Source organism: Salvelinus alpinus, chromosome 7, assembly GCF_045679555.1.
Source record: "Salvelinus alpinus chromosome 7, SLU_Salpinus.1, whole genome shotgun sequence".
NCBI classification, from domain to species: domain Eukaryota; kingdom Metazoa; phylum Chordata; class Actinopteri; order Salmoniformes; family Salmonidae; genus Salvelinus; species Salvelinus alpinus.
In genome coordinates, this window is record NC_092092.1 from 44016913 (window position 1) to 44031198 (window position 14286).

Sequence of the window (14286 nt, forward strand, 5' to 3'; positions counted from 1 at the left end):
ATGATAGTCCCACTAAGCCCAAACCAGATGGGATTGCGTATTGCTCCAGAATGCTGTGGTAGCCATGCTGGTTAAGTGTGCGTTGAATTCTAAATAAATCGTAGACAGTGTCACCAACAAAGCACCCCCACACCATAACACCTCCTCCTCCATGCTTTACGGTGGGAAATACACATGCGGAGATCATCCGTTCAACCACACAGCGTCTCACAAAGACACGACGGTTGGAACCAATAATCTCCAATTTGGACAAATTTCCACTGGTCTAATGTCCATTGCTCGTGTTTCTTGGCCCAAGCAAGTCTCTTCTTCTTATTGGTGTCCTTTAGTGCTTTCTTTACAGCAATTCGACCATGAAGGCCTGATTCACAGTCTCCCCTGAACAGTTGATGTTGAGATGTGTCTGTTACTTGAACTCTGTGATGCATTTATTTGGGCTGCAATTTCTGAGGCTGGTAACTCTAATGAACTTATCCTCTGCAGCAGAGGTAACTCTGGGTCTTCCATTCCTGTGGCGGTCCTCATGAGTGCCAGTTTCATCATAGCGCTAATTAATTTTTAAGAAGGCACACCTATTAATTGAAACGCATTCCAGGTGACTACCTCATGAAGCTGGTTGAGAGAATGCCAAGAGTGTGCAAAGGGTGGCTATTTGAAGAATCTCAAATATAAAATATATTTTTATTTGTTTCAACACTTTTTTGGTTACTACATGATTCCATATGTGTTATTTCGTAGTTTATGTCTAAACTATTATTCTACAATGTAGAAAATAGTAAAAAAATAAAGAAAAACACTTGAATGAATAGCTGTTCTAAAACTTGTGACGGTAGTGTATATATATATACCTAATACACATTACGTAAGATAATAAAGTCGACCACCTCCAATATTTTTAGTTCCTCTGCTACATAAGATAATACAGTCGACCACCTGCAATATATTTAGTTCCTCTGCCTGTCTGCTACATGTCGACCACCTGCAATATATTTAGTTCCTCAGCCTGTCTGCTACATGTCGACCACCTCCAATATATTTAGTTCCTCTGCCTGTCTGCTACATGTCGACCACCTGCAATATATTTAGTTATTCTGCCTGTCTGCTACCAGCTCCGTGGTTGCATGCGGAAACTGACGCCACGATTTCAGAGGGACAAAAAAATTAGGGTTATTATGGGAGGTTGATGCGAGTAGCTACTGTAAATTCACAGGGAAATTCTGCAATTGCTCTACACATTTCTGAATGCCACATAACGACCAGTCTCAATATAGCTACCAATGCAGCATTCGAGTCTAATCAGCTAGCTCGCTGACAGCGATGACCCCCACCCCCCCGGATGTTATGGTGATGACCGAAGCCTTTGCCGAAGCTGTTAGTTAGCTACGGACATTCAATACGCATTGAACTTGCTAGCCAGCTAACTGTTATTGAAAAACTGACATCAAAGGTACAAACAAAGAGACGTTGGACTTGGAACTTCGCATAGAGGTCAGAGTAGCTCAAATATTAATTTGAGCTAAAATCAATTCGACAATCTGTCTCGTGCTTCATATCACATTTCCGTGCAAGATGATGCATCAATCTTTTTTCAATGAGCTAACTAGCTACCGTTAGCCATTTTTGCTCGTTTACTGCGTCACTTGTTTCGCCAGATAACATGTGGTTTACTTTTAGTCAGATAATTGTCTACAGATTAAATCATAACTAAAATGAGCAAATCATGCTTGAATTATTTGAATTCAATGATAACGTAGTTAGCTAGGTAACGTTAGCTGTTGTGCTAGTTGTGTGCATGCTAAATCGGTATACTTCGTAGACATTTTTTAAAATAAATTGTGCACGAAATTGATTCATAATTAAACAGAAATGTTGCCAATGTTAGCATAAATAATTGCAGTTTCCACATTAATGGACGGTTTTGACTGAAGCATCAGTCAGCCTATTCTTATTGATCTATCACTGAGCCCCACAATTCTTAGCGATAGTGGCCATGCTGGCAGCTGGTAATAGTTTTTGCGCAGAGGAAGAGGCGAAGCGAGAGGCATAACTGGGCCCAAAACCTGTCTTCTCCAGCAGGGGGCGTTTTGTTTTTTTCTGCTCACCAATCGAGGAGCTTTTCTTTGGAGTTCAATGAGTGTCGAATGTGGTCAACAAAAAATGTAATGGTTTATTTGCTACATTAGGCTTATTTGATCGAATAGAAGTTTCGTAATGCATATATTGTTACGACTACTGATATAAGTAGGACAGGTGACATCCCGGTAACTTTGAAAGAAAATAAACACTATATGGGAGTTGTTCCTGTCGTTCACCCGCGTCTCTGCCCTCTCATTGGCTAGAATGGTCCCACCTGATCTTGCCTCCAACCGACTGCCTTCCATTTTTTAAGACATTTATTATCGTTTTTAGAGCGGCCGCTTGAGTATCTGGTCAATATAATGGATAATCTGTGACTGCAGTCTGTGAACTGAGTTTGTTAGCTATCACTAGTTATGTTGGTGCCATCTTCCAACAACAAAGCCTATCCTGTCAACTGGATAATGAAATGGGCATCTACCTTGCCTACAGATTAGTTTTTAGTCCTCAATTTGATGTGGGAAGTATAACAACACAAGTTCTCTCCCGAATAGATTATTTCCGGTAATAAAGTGTCAGTATGTTACTGTGCTAGCATGGAAATACACATTTAGCTTGTTTACCTAATACAGCTCTGTTTTCTTTTAAGGAATGGACCTGATCTGAGGAGAGAGGTGCTGGATATGGCTGAAGGGATTGACATTGGCGAAATGCACTCCTTCGACCTAGTTCCAAGTGCTGAAGCAAAAAAGAGACCCAATTCATCAGATGGCAGTGAGTGATTTTGGTTCTTCAGATTAAACTCCTTGCCACATCTTAACTAATTTTGGATGTTGTTGAAGTATTTTGCTTATCTACTGGAAGGTGGCAAATAACTTAACTCAACATAATGTATACTATATCCTTTTTTTATTGTTATATTATTGTGATATACTTGTCATTGATTGATTCTCTGATTTGTTCTTTAATGTTAGGAGAAGAGCCAATGAGGAAGATGCCGGTGTCCAAATTTTGTTCCAGACCGCTGTTTGAGCCTGTGCACTTTGTTAGTGGTGGCAGCAGTGGCGGGTCTGGTAATGATGAGAAGGAGAATGACAAGCAGCGCCGGAGGAGTGAGGTGAACAGTTTGAGACAGCGGGACTCTGACCGTCCCTTTTATGGCAACAACCGAGCTCAGGGCTCCTCTGCAGCTAGACCAGCATTCGACAGAGTTTCATCATACGGTTCTTCTTCTGACTCTTGGAGGGACAGAGATGGACAAAGTGATAGAGAGAGAGATCGAGACATACCCCCAGTTAGCACAAGTGGTTTAGGTTATGGGAGCCGAGGATCCACTTCAAATTATATGACTAAAGTGCAGCAGGACTACTCAGACAGATATGAAGCCCATAGCACTAGGCAGCCGGACTCATACTCTCAGGCCCCTAGGTTTGATGGATATGGAGGAGGCAGTCGGTCAGGGTGCTGGGGGGATTCAGGACGCCAAGGCCTTGGCTTCGGGCATCAGGACAGAGGGAATCAGGACAGACCATCTAGCAGGCCATTCAGCAGAGTCTACAGTAGCCCAGGGAGGAGTAGCCCCTCCTCGGTTTCAGGGTCTTCTTCACAACCCATCCCCATATCTCAAGCCGTACTGGATGAAAAGCAGAGGCTGATCAATAGTGTGGCATCTGCCATAGCTGTCACTTTAAGAGACCCCGCGTTTATGTGTGGCGCTGAATCTCCAAACTACAATTTCATGCTAAGCCGTAGCATCCAGGCCTGTAAGACCAACCCAGAGTACATCTATGTCAACCTCAAAGATATCCCTCCAGCAGACCTACCCAAGAACAGGAAAGTACCAACTGATGGCTATGCCTGTGAGCTGAGATGCCAGTGTGTTTACCTTGCTACTGGATACTCTGGAAGCAAAAACGGGGCAAGGGACCGTGCATCTGAGCAGGCTATTAAGCTTTTCTTTAAACAGGTGGAGGTCCGTGTAGTGCAGCGCAAATTCAAACACTCCTTGGTCAATGATATTGTGGTCTGCCAGATTAACTGCCCTACCCCTGCTTTTCTACCAGCACTGCGTAATCCAGAGGATAAGCCGACGCCTAGCTCCAAGGGGCAATACGAGCCTGACAAACGCAAGCACTGGACCGATTTTGTCATTGTTGACAACGCTCATGATGCCATCTGCATTCTTAACAACTCTGCCGCCTTCAACCGCATGAAGATTGACTACAAGTTCGATGTGGTTCCCAACAGCAGTGCATGGCAATGTAGCGTGTACCTGCAGGACGAGCTGGTGGCACAGGCCAAGGGAAGTAAGAAGACTTCTAAACATACAGCAGCTGAAGAGGCAGTGAGGAAACTGCGCATGAACCAGGCAGCCCGGCAGCAACAACAACCACAGCAGTTCTCCCGAGGGAACAATCCCTCTGACCCATCGGGTGGCCGTTTCGGTCACCAGGGTGGTAGGAAGAAACACTTGAGTGAGCTGGTCATCCTAGAGAACTCAGACAATGCCATCTGCATCATTAATGACACTGCCCAGTTCAACAAGGTAGCTGCCGATTATAAGTTTACAGTGCTACCAGATCACCGCTGGAGGTGTGAGGTATACCTGGAGGGTCAGTATGTAGCGTCAGGCATCGGACCCAAGAAAACGGTGAAGCACATTGCAGCAGAGGAAGCACTGGCCACACTCAGGCAGACACAGGCTGTGGTTAAATCTAACCTCAGGAAGGACGGTAATGCTGACGCCCTCTCTCGCCACCAGATTCTGACGCGCTCTGGTGAGGAGGCCTCGAGACAGGAGATCAAGGAGGATAACATTGGGAATCAGCTACTCCGCAAGATGGGCTGGAAGGGTGGCGGATTGGGCCGGGAAGGGGAGGGCATCTCTGAACCCATAAAGGTTAAAGAGCAGTTCTCCAGAGAAGGACTGGGTATGGACATGGACAAGTCTGGGAATCAGCTCACCAAACGGAACATCGAGGACATCATCCGTAACTATGCCAGTTCAGACCGCCAGGACGACCTGCGCTTCTCCACTGAACTCAACAATGATGAACGCAAGCAGATCCACCAGATATCCCAGAAGTATGGCCTGCGGAGTAAGTCATATGGCCAGGGCAGGCTGCGCTTCCTCATCGTCAGTCGCAAAGTGCACAAAGACCAGCTCATTGGCCAGCTCCTGCAGGAAGGGCAGGTGGGACGCTACGAGCTGGTGAAACCTCAGGCCTCACACTGACTGGATGTAGTATAGCTCCAACAAACTACCGATGACTGATACTTCAGAACAAAAACAGGTGTGCCTGATCTGGGCAAAGGTTGTACTTTTATTGGGGATGTTTCAATCTTCTAGGCTGGTCTTTTGGGGGAAATACTTCAGTGTTTTCTGCATTCCATTTCCTACAATTGCATATTTTCTGGCATTGTTTTGACGCTTCTTGTCATTCTACAATTTGGTCTTCTGTCAGCTTCACATTTGCACAATATTCTAGTGATTTGTGCAGTAACAGTTGATTAGAGTTATGTATCTTGACAAAAAGGTTCAAAACATTTTAGCAAACGTTTTTCATGGCTACAGAAATAGCCTAAACCAGCAGAATGCCCACCATTTTACCTACACGTTTCATTAGTAAAAATGTATATGGCATCACATCAAGTGACATCTGTAACTATATGCTGACATTGACACATCCCTGACATAATACTTTCTATGTTATTTTCCCCCCTTGGATCGTTAGATAATTGAAAAATAAAAGCTTCCTCCAAGACTTGTAATATGATCTTTGTCACATGGTAAAAGCGCAGGCTGTGATCCCTTTGAAATGTCAAATGTATACGTCTTAAGTGAATAGTTAACTTGTCTGCTTGTTTTCACAGCTGTAACAACGATCAATAAATTAAGTCTTATAATTGTCTACTGTCTGGACTTCAATACTTGTGAGTTGACTGATGTGATTTTACAAATATATTTATCAAAATGCATTGGAACATTTATTTTTATATTAACACTCCTATGAACAATTACTATATTCCAGTTCTGTTCAATGTTGCAGGTCTGTAAGTTTGTAGCAATATTGTAAAGGTTTTACCTCCACCACTAGTGGTTAGAGCGTTGGACTAGTAGAAGGTTGCAAGATTGAATCGCCGAGCAGATAGCTCACAGATACACTAAATGACCAAAAGTATGTGGACACCTCGTCGAACATCTCATTCTAAAATCACGGCATTAATTTGGATTTGGTCCACCTGTTTCTGTATGGGTTAGGGTTAACCCTAAACCTCTTTCTGTATGGACCTGGCTTTGTGCACGTGGGCATTGTCATGCTGAAACAGGAAAGGGTCTTCCCCAAACTGTTGCCACAAAGTTGGAAGCACAGAATCATCTAGAATGTCATTGTATGCTGTAGTGTTAATATTTCCCTTCACTGGAAGTAAGGGTCCTAGCCCGAACCATGAAAAACGGCCCCAGACCATTGTTCCTCATCCACCAAACTTTACAGTTGGCACTATGCATTGGGGCAGGTAGCATTCTCCTGGCATCTGCCAAACCCAGATTCGTCTGCCAGTCGGAAAAGCGTGATTCAGATAATCAAAGCTTGATGAGTTGTTTATTTGAATCAGCTGTGTATTGCTAGGGCAAAAAACTCAAATGTGCACCCAGGGGGAGCCCCAAAACCAAATTTGGGAAACCCTGGTCCAGTCTACATGAGATTATTATGGACGAGATCAAGAATATTTTTGTCAAATGGCAGTCAAGCATCGATCATCATGTCACCAGAATAAGACCCTCGATATTTATTGGAAAGCAGCATTAAGCTCATCACATGCACTTTCACCCCCTGTGAAGTTAATCAGAACTTATTTCAACTGCAGCCTAATAAACTGCATAAACCGAGTTGTAGTGGGAAGATCACACACACCATATCACCGACGACTCCAAATGTACTTTGATATTATGGTTATATCAATATTTACGCATAAAGGCATTTCCACTGCCATTTCCCACATAATTCATTTTACCGACACAAAAAGATCCCACCGTGTCAAACGAACAAATTATCTGGCATTTATAAAATTACACCGAAACATCCTTTTTCTATCACAGCTGTCGTGATTTTTATATACACACACACGACATTACTTAACTTGCATAAAACTGTGCATGGAAACATAGTTACTTCGTTTTTTTGTTGTTGAAACATACAGTTACAGGACTTTTGAAAGTGCACCAAGTACGTCCCTTTCTGAAACACTTGATTCCTGATGTATATCATTCATTGATGAAAGCGCCATTTGGCACAAAGCCCCAACAAGAACACGGTTTGTGCATGAAAAAAAGGATAGGATATTGAGATTGACATTGGTTGGGAATAGAAGTCCATGACAGGTGTTCATCAAATTGTTTCTTAGCTAATATCATCCTAAAGCTTCAAAAAGGCAAATGGGCGAGAGAAGCTAGAAACAAAACATTCAAAGAATAGAAAATAAGATAAAAATGTTGATCCACACAGCAAATCACACTGTAGAGGACTTAAAACCACTAAAATGACAAGATACAAAAGTAACTCCAAATGAACATACCTTTTTGCCTCAAGATAAAAATATGGGGGTAAATTACATTGTAAGTAACCCAGATATAACAACGTACATTTACTTTAATGAAGATGTGCTCTTGTCCAGGAGGAGCATTCTGCATGAAGTGATACCACAACATACAAACCTCACTACAGACACACATAATGCGGAGAAAGATGCAAACCATGATGTGCATTTCATTTCCTTTATGAGATATTTGTCTTCTGTGTTTTCGTTTTGACTTGAGGCTGGATATTGTTCATTCTTTGTGAATGGTGAGGGGGTCAACAATCACGCCAACTCTGTTCCACGATGGCAGACACCCTCTTCTCATACTCCCGCTTGTTCTCCTGGTACAGCTGAGCTGCCTGGCTGTTGGCTGGGCTGTTCGGATTCGGCTCATCCAGTAAAGACTAGGACAATGCAATAAGACACTTTTCAATAACAACAGTATTCCTTTTTACTTTATTTTTTAAAGAAATTGTTCCTAACATTGAATCAGACAACACCGATATTTGAGGACTAATTAAAGTACATCAAAAGATCTTTACGATGCAAGAATCCAGCGATTTATGAGTATTTCCCGCTGAAAACCTTTGGAGAATGTTGAGTTTACCTGTATTGAAGTTAGGATTGAAGAAACATCATATGTCGGACTCCAGCGGTTCTGAAGAATGTCCAAGCATATACTACCATCTGCATAGACTGCACAATACAAAACATACATTTACTCTTCATAACAAGGACTGGTGGATTGACTTGTTGACAAAGATTCAGCTGTTCCATTATAAAAGGATCCTGTAAGCAATAAGCATGTTTCTAAAATGCCATTCCCACCTCCTATCCAGAAAAGAAAAACGTACCGTTTGGATGAAACATTTTGGAGACAAAACGCACTGTTGGAGGCTTGTTAGGGTATTCCTCTGTGAATTCTATTGTGAGTTTGAAAGTTCCTGAAATGAGAGAATTTATAAAGTGGGCACATCACACAAGGTTAACTGGTTAGCTTGACAATGACAACAATGGAGTTGGTATTGGCAAGAGCACAAACAGATATGGGACCAAGCTAAAAAAAATGGCTTAAATTCAAAGTTGTTCTTGCTGCCAAATGTTTTGAGCAACCAAATAGCATAAGCATACTGCATTTGGCCAATACATTTTTGCAGCTATTCCAATACCAGAGAACATTATCTAGTATACAGAGAAAAAATACTAATGTACATAACTGCAACTCAATCACAGACATTCACTAGAACAGAGTGGTGGCCCTGATTAGCCCTTGATCACACATAAGTCATTAGACGATGGGGTGTTCTGTAGGGGGCAGTTTTGTTAAGATCCCTGACGCTCGATCACAACATTAACACGCATCGCGGTTTTGGAAGTATAAGGACCCTACACACCTCGATATGGGTTAGGGTTAGTGTTCCCACACAGACATATCTCCATGTTACAGCGCTTTTTTTACGGAAAACAAATGGCAGACAAGAGACGACCACCTGTGCTAATTAGCAATCTAGCATGCGCTGAACACCTGTGTGTAAGTGTAACTCGGAAAGTGTAGTTTTGTCAGATGGAGGCACACATAGCTGTATGGATCTGTGCTAAACTGCTAAGTGTAGCTTTTTTTATTTTAAGCATTCTTTCTCGCTGATGAAAGACAAGGGCCATATGTTTCGAAAGCCGTATTACAAGAAATTATTACTGACTTTTCTAAACGTTAAAACAGTGTAGGGAATCTAGTTCACGAGGCAGTCGTGGGCAAATCTAATGGCTGAGAACTGTAGTGAGATGGCAGAATGCCACCTAGAGTTTGAGAGCTAGGGTCTGATAAGGCATATTCACTGACGGACATGTCATAAACAGATACAATCCCCTGGGTTTGACCCAAAAACCCATTCACAGGCGTCATTCACTTGCTGGCAGGCAGTAATCTCAGCTCAACCATGCAACAGGTGAAAGAAGCTCATTCAGCTGGATTGCTGTACTTTCCGATAAGACACCACCTGGTCTAAAATGTACTGTTCCAACTAGCAGGTCCCTCCCAATTAATTAGCCATTATCATGGTACTGATTGGCATAGTTCTGTTATAATCTCCACCCGGCACAGCCAGAAGAGGACTGGCCACCCCTCATAGCCTGGTTCCTCTCTAGGTTTCTTCCTAGGTTTTGGCCTTTCTAGGGAGTTTTTCCTAGCCACCGTGCTTCTACACCTGCATTACTAGCTGTTTGGGGTTTTAGGCTGGGTGTCTGTACAGCACTTCGAGATATTAGTTGATGTACGAAGGGCTATATAAAATAAAAATAAAAAAAATAAAAAAATAAAAATTGATTGATTGATTACTGATCACTTCTATTTGAGTTATCAAACATTATACACCATAATGTAGCAACTACAGAAAGTCAACACAGCTAGCTAAAGTTAGCTAAATCACTTACCATCTTCAAAAGGGGTTCCCTCTGGGCTGGGGGAAGAGAGAAAACAATTTCAATACAACTAATCACCTGTGTCAACTAGCTTGATAACTTTAAATGCTTTGGCTAAGAGCTGTACTATAAGTTAATTGCTTGAAAATTAACAGAAAGTTCATAGCTAATAATACTCTACTTTTGATACACATTGATGTGCGGGTACCGGCGTTTCTGTACTACACAACTCTACTTATTCTAGCTACTTAGCTACTAACTTACTTTTAAAGTCCAGTCACTTACCCAAAAATAACGGCATTCCACACCATGATATTGTTTTCAGAAGGGGCTCCACTAACTCCAGCAGGAGGGTCCTCTTGAAGCCTGAGAAATACGTTTATTTTCGATGGTTAGCATTAGTTAGCAGTTAGCTAGCTAATTAAATAGGCTAACGTTAAAGCTAACTGGCACGGCTAGCTAACGTTCGCTATAACTTGAAACGATCAACGTTAAACTGTAATCTTTATGTTAACAATCCAAGTATTAGCTAGTAACTTAAGTAGCAGATAAGATAAAAGTTAACATTTAGCCAGGTAGCTGTGAAGTGAGCTAGCTAGCTTAACAGATTCACCTAGCCCTAACTAACGTTACCGTTTAAAGTCTCTCATTAAACGCCGTCTTGCTGGAGTTGACATCTTATTCAGTTGAAAAAAAGAGGTGTGGATACGGTTAGAAGTTACACGTTTTAAAACAAACGAATTTCACAGTAATTTTTATATTTCCAAAGATAGGGTTCCGCAATCTTTAGCTAGCTAGCCAAATATGTTTGTTTCTCGCTAGGAGTGCGTTAGTAGGACATGATCTGGGCTAGGCACTAAGCCGCGAAAGGGGGGTGAATACGAGGGCATAGTGAGTGTTGCCTGTCTTCGATTAGTTTAAATTAATCTGTAATTAAAATATACAAATAACGTATATTATTCAGTGAATATTCAACATAAAAAAATATTTGTACAACAAACTTCCAAATTTCAATGGTCAAGTATGTTTGAATGTAGCTACCTTCACTTTCACGTTTGTTGTTCCCCTGTAACAATTACGTCAGGTTTAGCATGGGGTTACCACAGCCACAAAGTCAAAATTGTCTATATCGTAAAATTTCATGAAAACAAAAATTTGATTTTTGGTCTTAATTTAAGGTTATGTTCAGGGTTACGGTTAAAATTGTGGTTAAGGGTAGGTTTGAAACAGTGGTATTCAAACATTTTCAGCGGGGACCCCATTTGTTCAGACTGAAATTCTGTGGACACAACCTTAAAATAGGTGCATTTGGATTTTTAAATCAACAAATAACCGTCAATAAATAATTGCATTTTCATCTCTTATCAAAATTCTGCAGTCTACGCTTAATTTTTTGTTCCTAAAAATAAATACAATAATTCTTATTATTATTTTGGCAAAATATTGGTGACCCAACTGCAGGTCCTCCGTGACCCCCGAATACCACTGGTTTAAAATCAGATTTAAGAGAAATTGTAAATAGTCGGGTTAAACCATAATTATGACTTTGTGGCTGTGATAACTAGTGACGACCTTAGCATGGGTGTGCACGGTAAATTCTAGAATGTGCGTAACAGTTATTGTAAACTGTAAATCAATCTGGGTGCAGTCACGTTAATTTAGCCTACTCTAAAAAGCAGTTGGTGATAATCATTGGTGATCCACCAATGGGTATTATTATGTGAACTGAGTGACAGGTTATGGCAGTGGTGGGCCGTCAGGGCCTGCAAGGCCTTCTCTGCTGGCCTAAACATCATCATTTACATTACATTACATTTACATTTAAGTCATTTAGCAGACGCTCTTATCCAGAGCGACTTACAAATTGGTGCATTCACCTTATGATATCCAGTGGAACAACCACTTTACAATAGTGCATCTAACTCTTTTAAGGGGGGGGGGGGGGGGTTAGAAGGATTACTTTATCCTATCCTAGGTATTCCTTAAAGAGGTGGGGTTTCAGGTGTCTCCGGAAGGTGGTGATTGACTCCGCTGACCTGGCGTCGTGAGGGAGTTTGTTCCACCATTGGGGTGCCAGAGCAGCGAACAGTTTTGACTGGGCTGAGCGGGAACTGTACTTCCTCAGAGGTAGGGAGGTATCATCAGAATATACATTTTTTTTAAATATATTTTCCCACAAATATGTATTAAATTATTCCCCAGAGTAAGAGTTATACTCTTCATTTCATAGCTTTCCTCTTGGTTGCACTGCTTCCAGCCCCAGGTTGAGATTTGGAGGGCTGGTCTTTACGTTAGATCTTTTATCCAATCATATTCAGCCATCATGTGTTGCCAGGGTTCTAAAATCTGCCCTCAGGCCTTCAGAATCAACAGTGCGGGCGCTTGTAGCTTAAAGTGAATGGAAATTAAAATTTTGTGTCAACCAATCAGCTTTAGAGTTGGCTATTGTACGCCTGCTGGCTGGCTCCAGTGTTACACAGGAGCCAGCTAGCAGGCGTAGGGCGTCCACGTCTTTTGATTGGATTACCAATATTGAGAGGCAGGTCCTATGGGCAGGTCTATGCAGATCTAGGAAACTAAATTTGATAAACGAATTAATTCGCGTTCTACTGTTTTTTGAACCCACAATGGCGGAAGGAGGAGAAGATATCGATTTGGTCGAGGATATAATTATAACGCCATTCTCAAGACGAACTTTTCAATAAAAGTTAGACATTGTAAGGAGAGGTCGCCCGACGCCACAAAGCCTGTCACAGGCGGGAAAGGGGTTCGTTCGTTCGCCACTTTCAAAGTTTCAACTATGAGCGCTGTCAATGGCTCACAGGCTCCGAGAAGCACTGCAAACTGTACTGCTGGGAATGCCTATTATTTGCAAGTGATCGATTTGGTGTTTGGAGCCACACTGGCTTTGCAAACTTGAGTTGTCTAACCAAGGCAGCAACGAGACACCAAAGTACGGCTGGGCACTTACAAGCAATGGTGCTTTTGAAAACGTTTGGGGACACCAGAGTGGAGCTACAGCTCTCACTCGTCCTGCGTTATGTGACGGACACGGGAGTCAAGGAGCGATTTATCCGGTTTGAAGATGTGACAAGCGGCAAGCGAGCTGATGACATTGCGGCTCTTATTTTCCGTTTCTTGGAGGAAAATGAATGTAGTCTGGATAAAGTTGTGGCACAGTGTTTTGATGGCGCAGCAGTCATGGCATCTGGACTCAATGGGGTGCAGGCTAAAGTTAAGGAGAGGGCACCGATGGCCTTATTCATTCACTGCTATGCACATCGACTAAATTTAGTACTGACTCAAGGAGCCTCAAAGCTTAAAGAATGCAAGGTCTTCTTTGCCAACCTCAATGGCCTTGCAGCATTTTTCTCACGATCCCCTAAGCGCACGCAACTGTCTAATAATCAGTCTTTGGTGAGTAGGCATACAATGCATGTTATTTTTTATTAAATGTGTATGTATGTTTCGCATTTTATTTCGTTAATATTAAATAGCCTATATATTAACAAAATAAAATGGCAAATAGCCTATGTTGCAAATTATTTGTTTTCTTTTATTTTCAGTGAATAGTTATGTGTCTTTATCATCACGGTGAAACTGCTTTGGGTGCGACAATGCACTGTTTAGTGAACACACTGTATTTATTTTTTGGGGGACTTAAAGCTCAAAGTTTGTGGACCAGAAATGGATAGAAGAAGAATATTAATATAACTCTGTTGCACTCGACTATGTTCTTGCCTATTAGTTGAACTGTACTGTATTGTACTCTTCCCCTGCAATTCTCTGAAAAAAATGTCAATTTCAAGGTGACGCAACGCCTGGTTATACTGCGTTTCTGTCTAAATGTATAGTGTCTAGAGCCATGGCATCTAAATGATGGTAATAACAGGTGGATTAATTCGGGTGGGACTGTGTAGGACCTCACTGAAGGCCCAGGCGCCAGGCCCACGGCACGCTACTGGGTTATGGCCAAGATGCTGTGCCAGAGATGCTAGCAGCAGTTTATATAACCTTCAAGTTCAGGGATGGGCAACTTTGATGGGGGTGGGGGCCACCAAAAATCTGAATTCATCATGGAGGGCTGCAGTGGCTTGTGTTGGGCCAGTAACCGAAAGGTCGCTCGTTCGAATCCCCGGTCAGACTTGCTAAAAAAAATAAAAAAAAATACCAGACTTGTGGAGGTCTATAATTTTTTTTCTGAGGTCTTGG

At 42.0% G+C, this 14286-nt stretch overlaps 2 protein-coding genes across 3 annotated transcripts; one reads left to right on the plus strand and one right to left on the minus strand.

Moving 5' to 3' along the window:
- Positions 1 to 1107: 1107 nt before the first annotated feature.
- Positions 1108 to 5987, plus strand: LOC139581084 (NF-kappa-B-repressing factor-like). Of its 2 annotated transcripts, none has more exons than XM_071410458.1 (3): positions 1108 to 1488; positions 2726 to 2850; positions 3051 to 5987. In XM_071410458.1, the coding sequence occupies exons 2-3, from the start codon at positions 2760 to 2762 to the stop codon at positions 5309 to 5311; spliced, it is 2352 nt and encodes a 783-aa protein (XP_071266559.1). In that variant the 5' UTR covers positions 1108 to 1488; positions 2726 to 2759; the 3' UTR covers positions 5312 to 5987. The 2 variants fall into 2 exon arrangements, with proteins under 2 accessions (XP_071266559.1, XP_071266561.1); XM_071410460.1 differs by having other exon boundaries at positions 1316 to 1447.
- An 856-nt stretch (positions 5988 to 6843) lies between these two features.
- LOC139581085 (ubiquitin-conjugating enzyme E2 A) lies at positions 6844 to 11181 on the minus strand. Its single transcript, XM_071410461.1, has 7 exons — positions 11116 to 11181; positions 10708 to 10751; positions 10360 to 10440; positions 10087 to 10112; positions 8511 to 8600; positions 8264 to 8352; positions 6844 to 8060 (listed from the first exon to the last, which is right to left on the minus strand). The coding sequence occupies exons 2-7, from the start codon at positions 10749 to 10751 to the stop codon at positions 7932 to 7934; spliced, it is 459 nt and encodes a 152-aa protein (XP_071266562.1). The 5' UTR covers positions 11116 to 11181; the 3' UTR covers positions 6844 to 7931.
- Positions 11182 to 14286: the final 3105 nt, after the last annotated feature.

Excerpts from the sequence above, each read along its gene's own strand:
- LOC139581084 (XM_071410458.1), top strand. The coding sequence starts at position 2,760 with ATGGCTGAAGGGATTGACATTGGCGAAATGCACTCCTTCGACCTAGTT. Across the intron at positions 2,851-3,050 it reads ACCCAATTCATCAGATGGCA|GAGAAGAGCCAATGAGGAAG; the intron begins GTGAGTGATTTT and ends CTTTAATGTTAG.
- LOC139581085 (XM_071410461.1), bottom strand. The coding sequence starts at position 10,751 with ATGTCAACTCCAGCAAGACGGCGTTTAATGAGAGACTTTAAACG. Across the intron at positions 10,441-10,707 it reads TTAATGAGAGACTTTAAACG|GCTTCAAGAGGACCCTCCTG; the intron begins GTAACGTTAGTT and ends CGTATTTCTCAG. Across the intron at positions 8,353-8,510 it reads CAAAATGTTTCATCCAAACG|TCTATGCAGATGGTAGTATA; the intron begins GTACGTTTTTCT and ends TGTATTGTGCAG.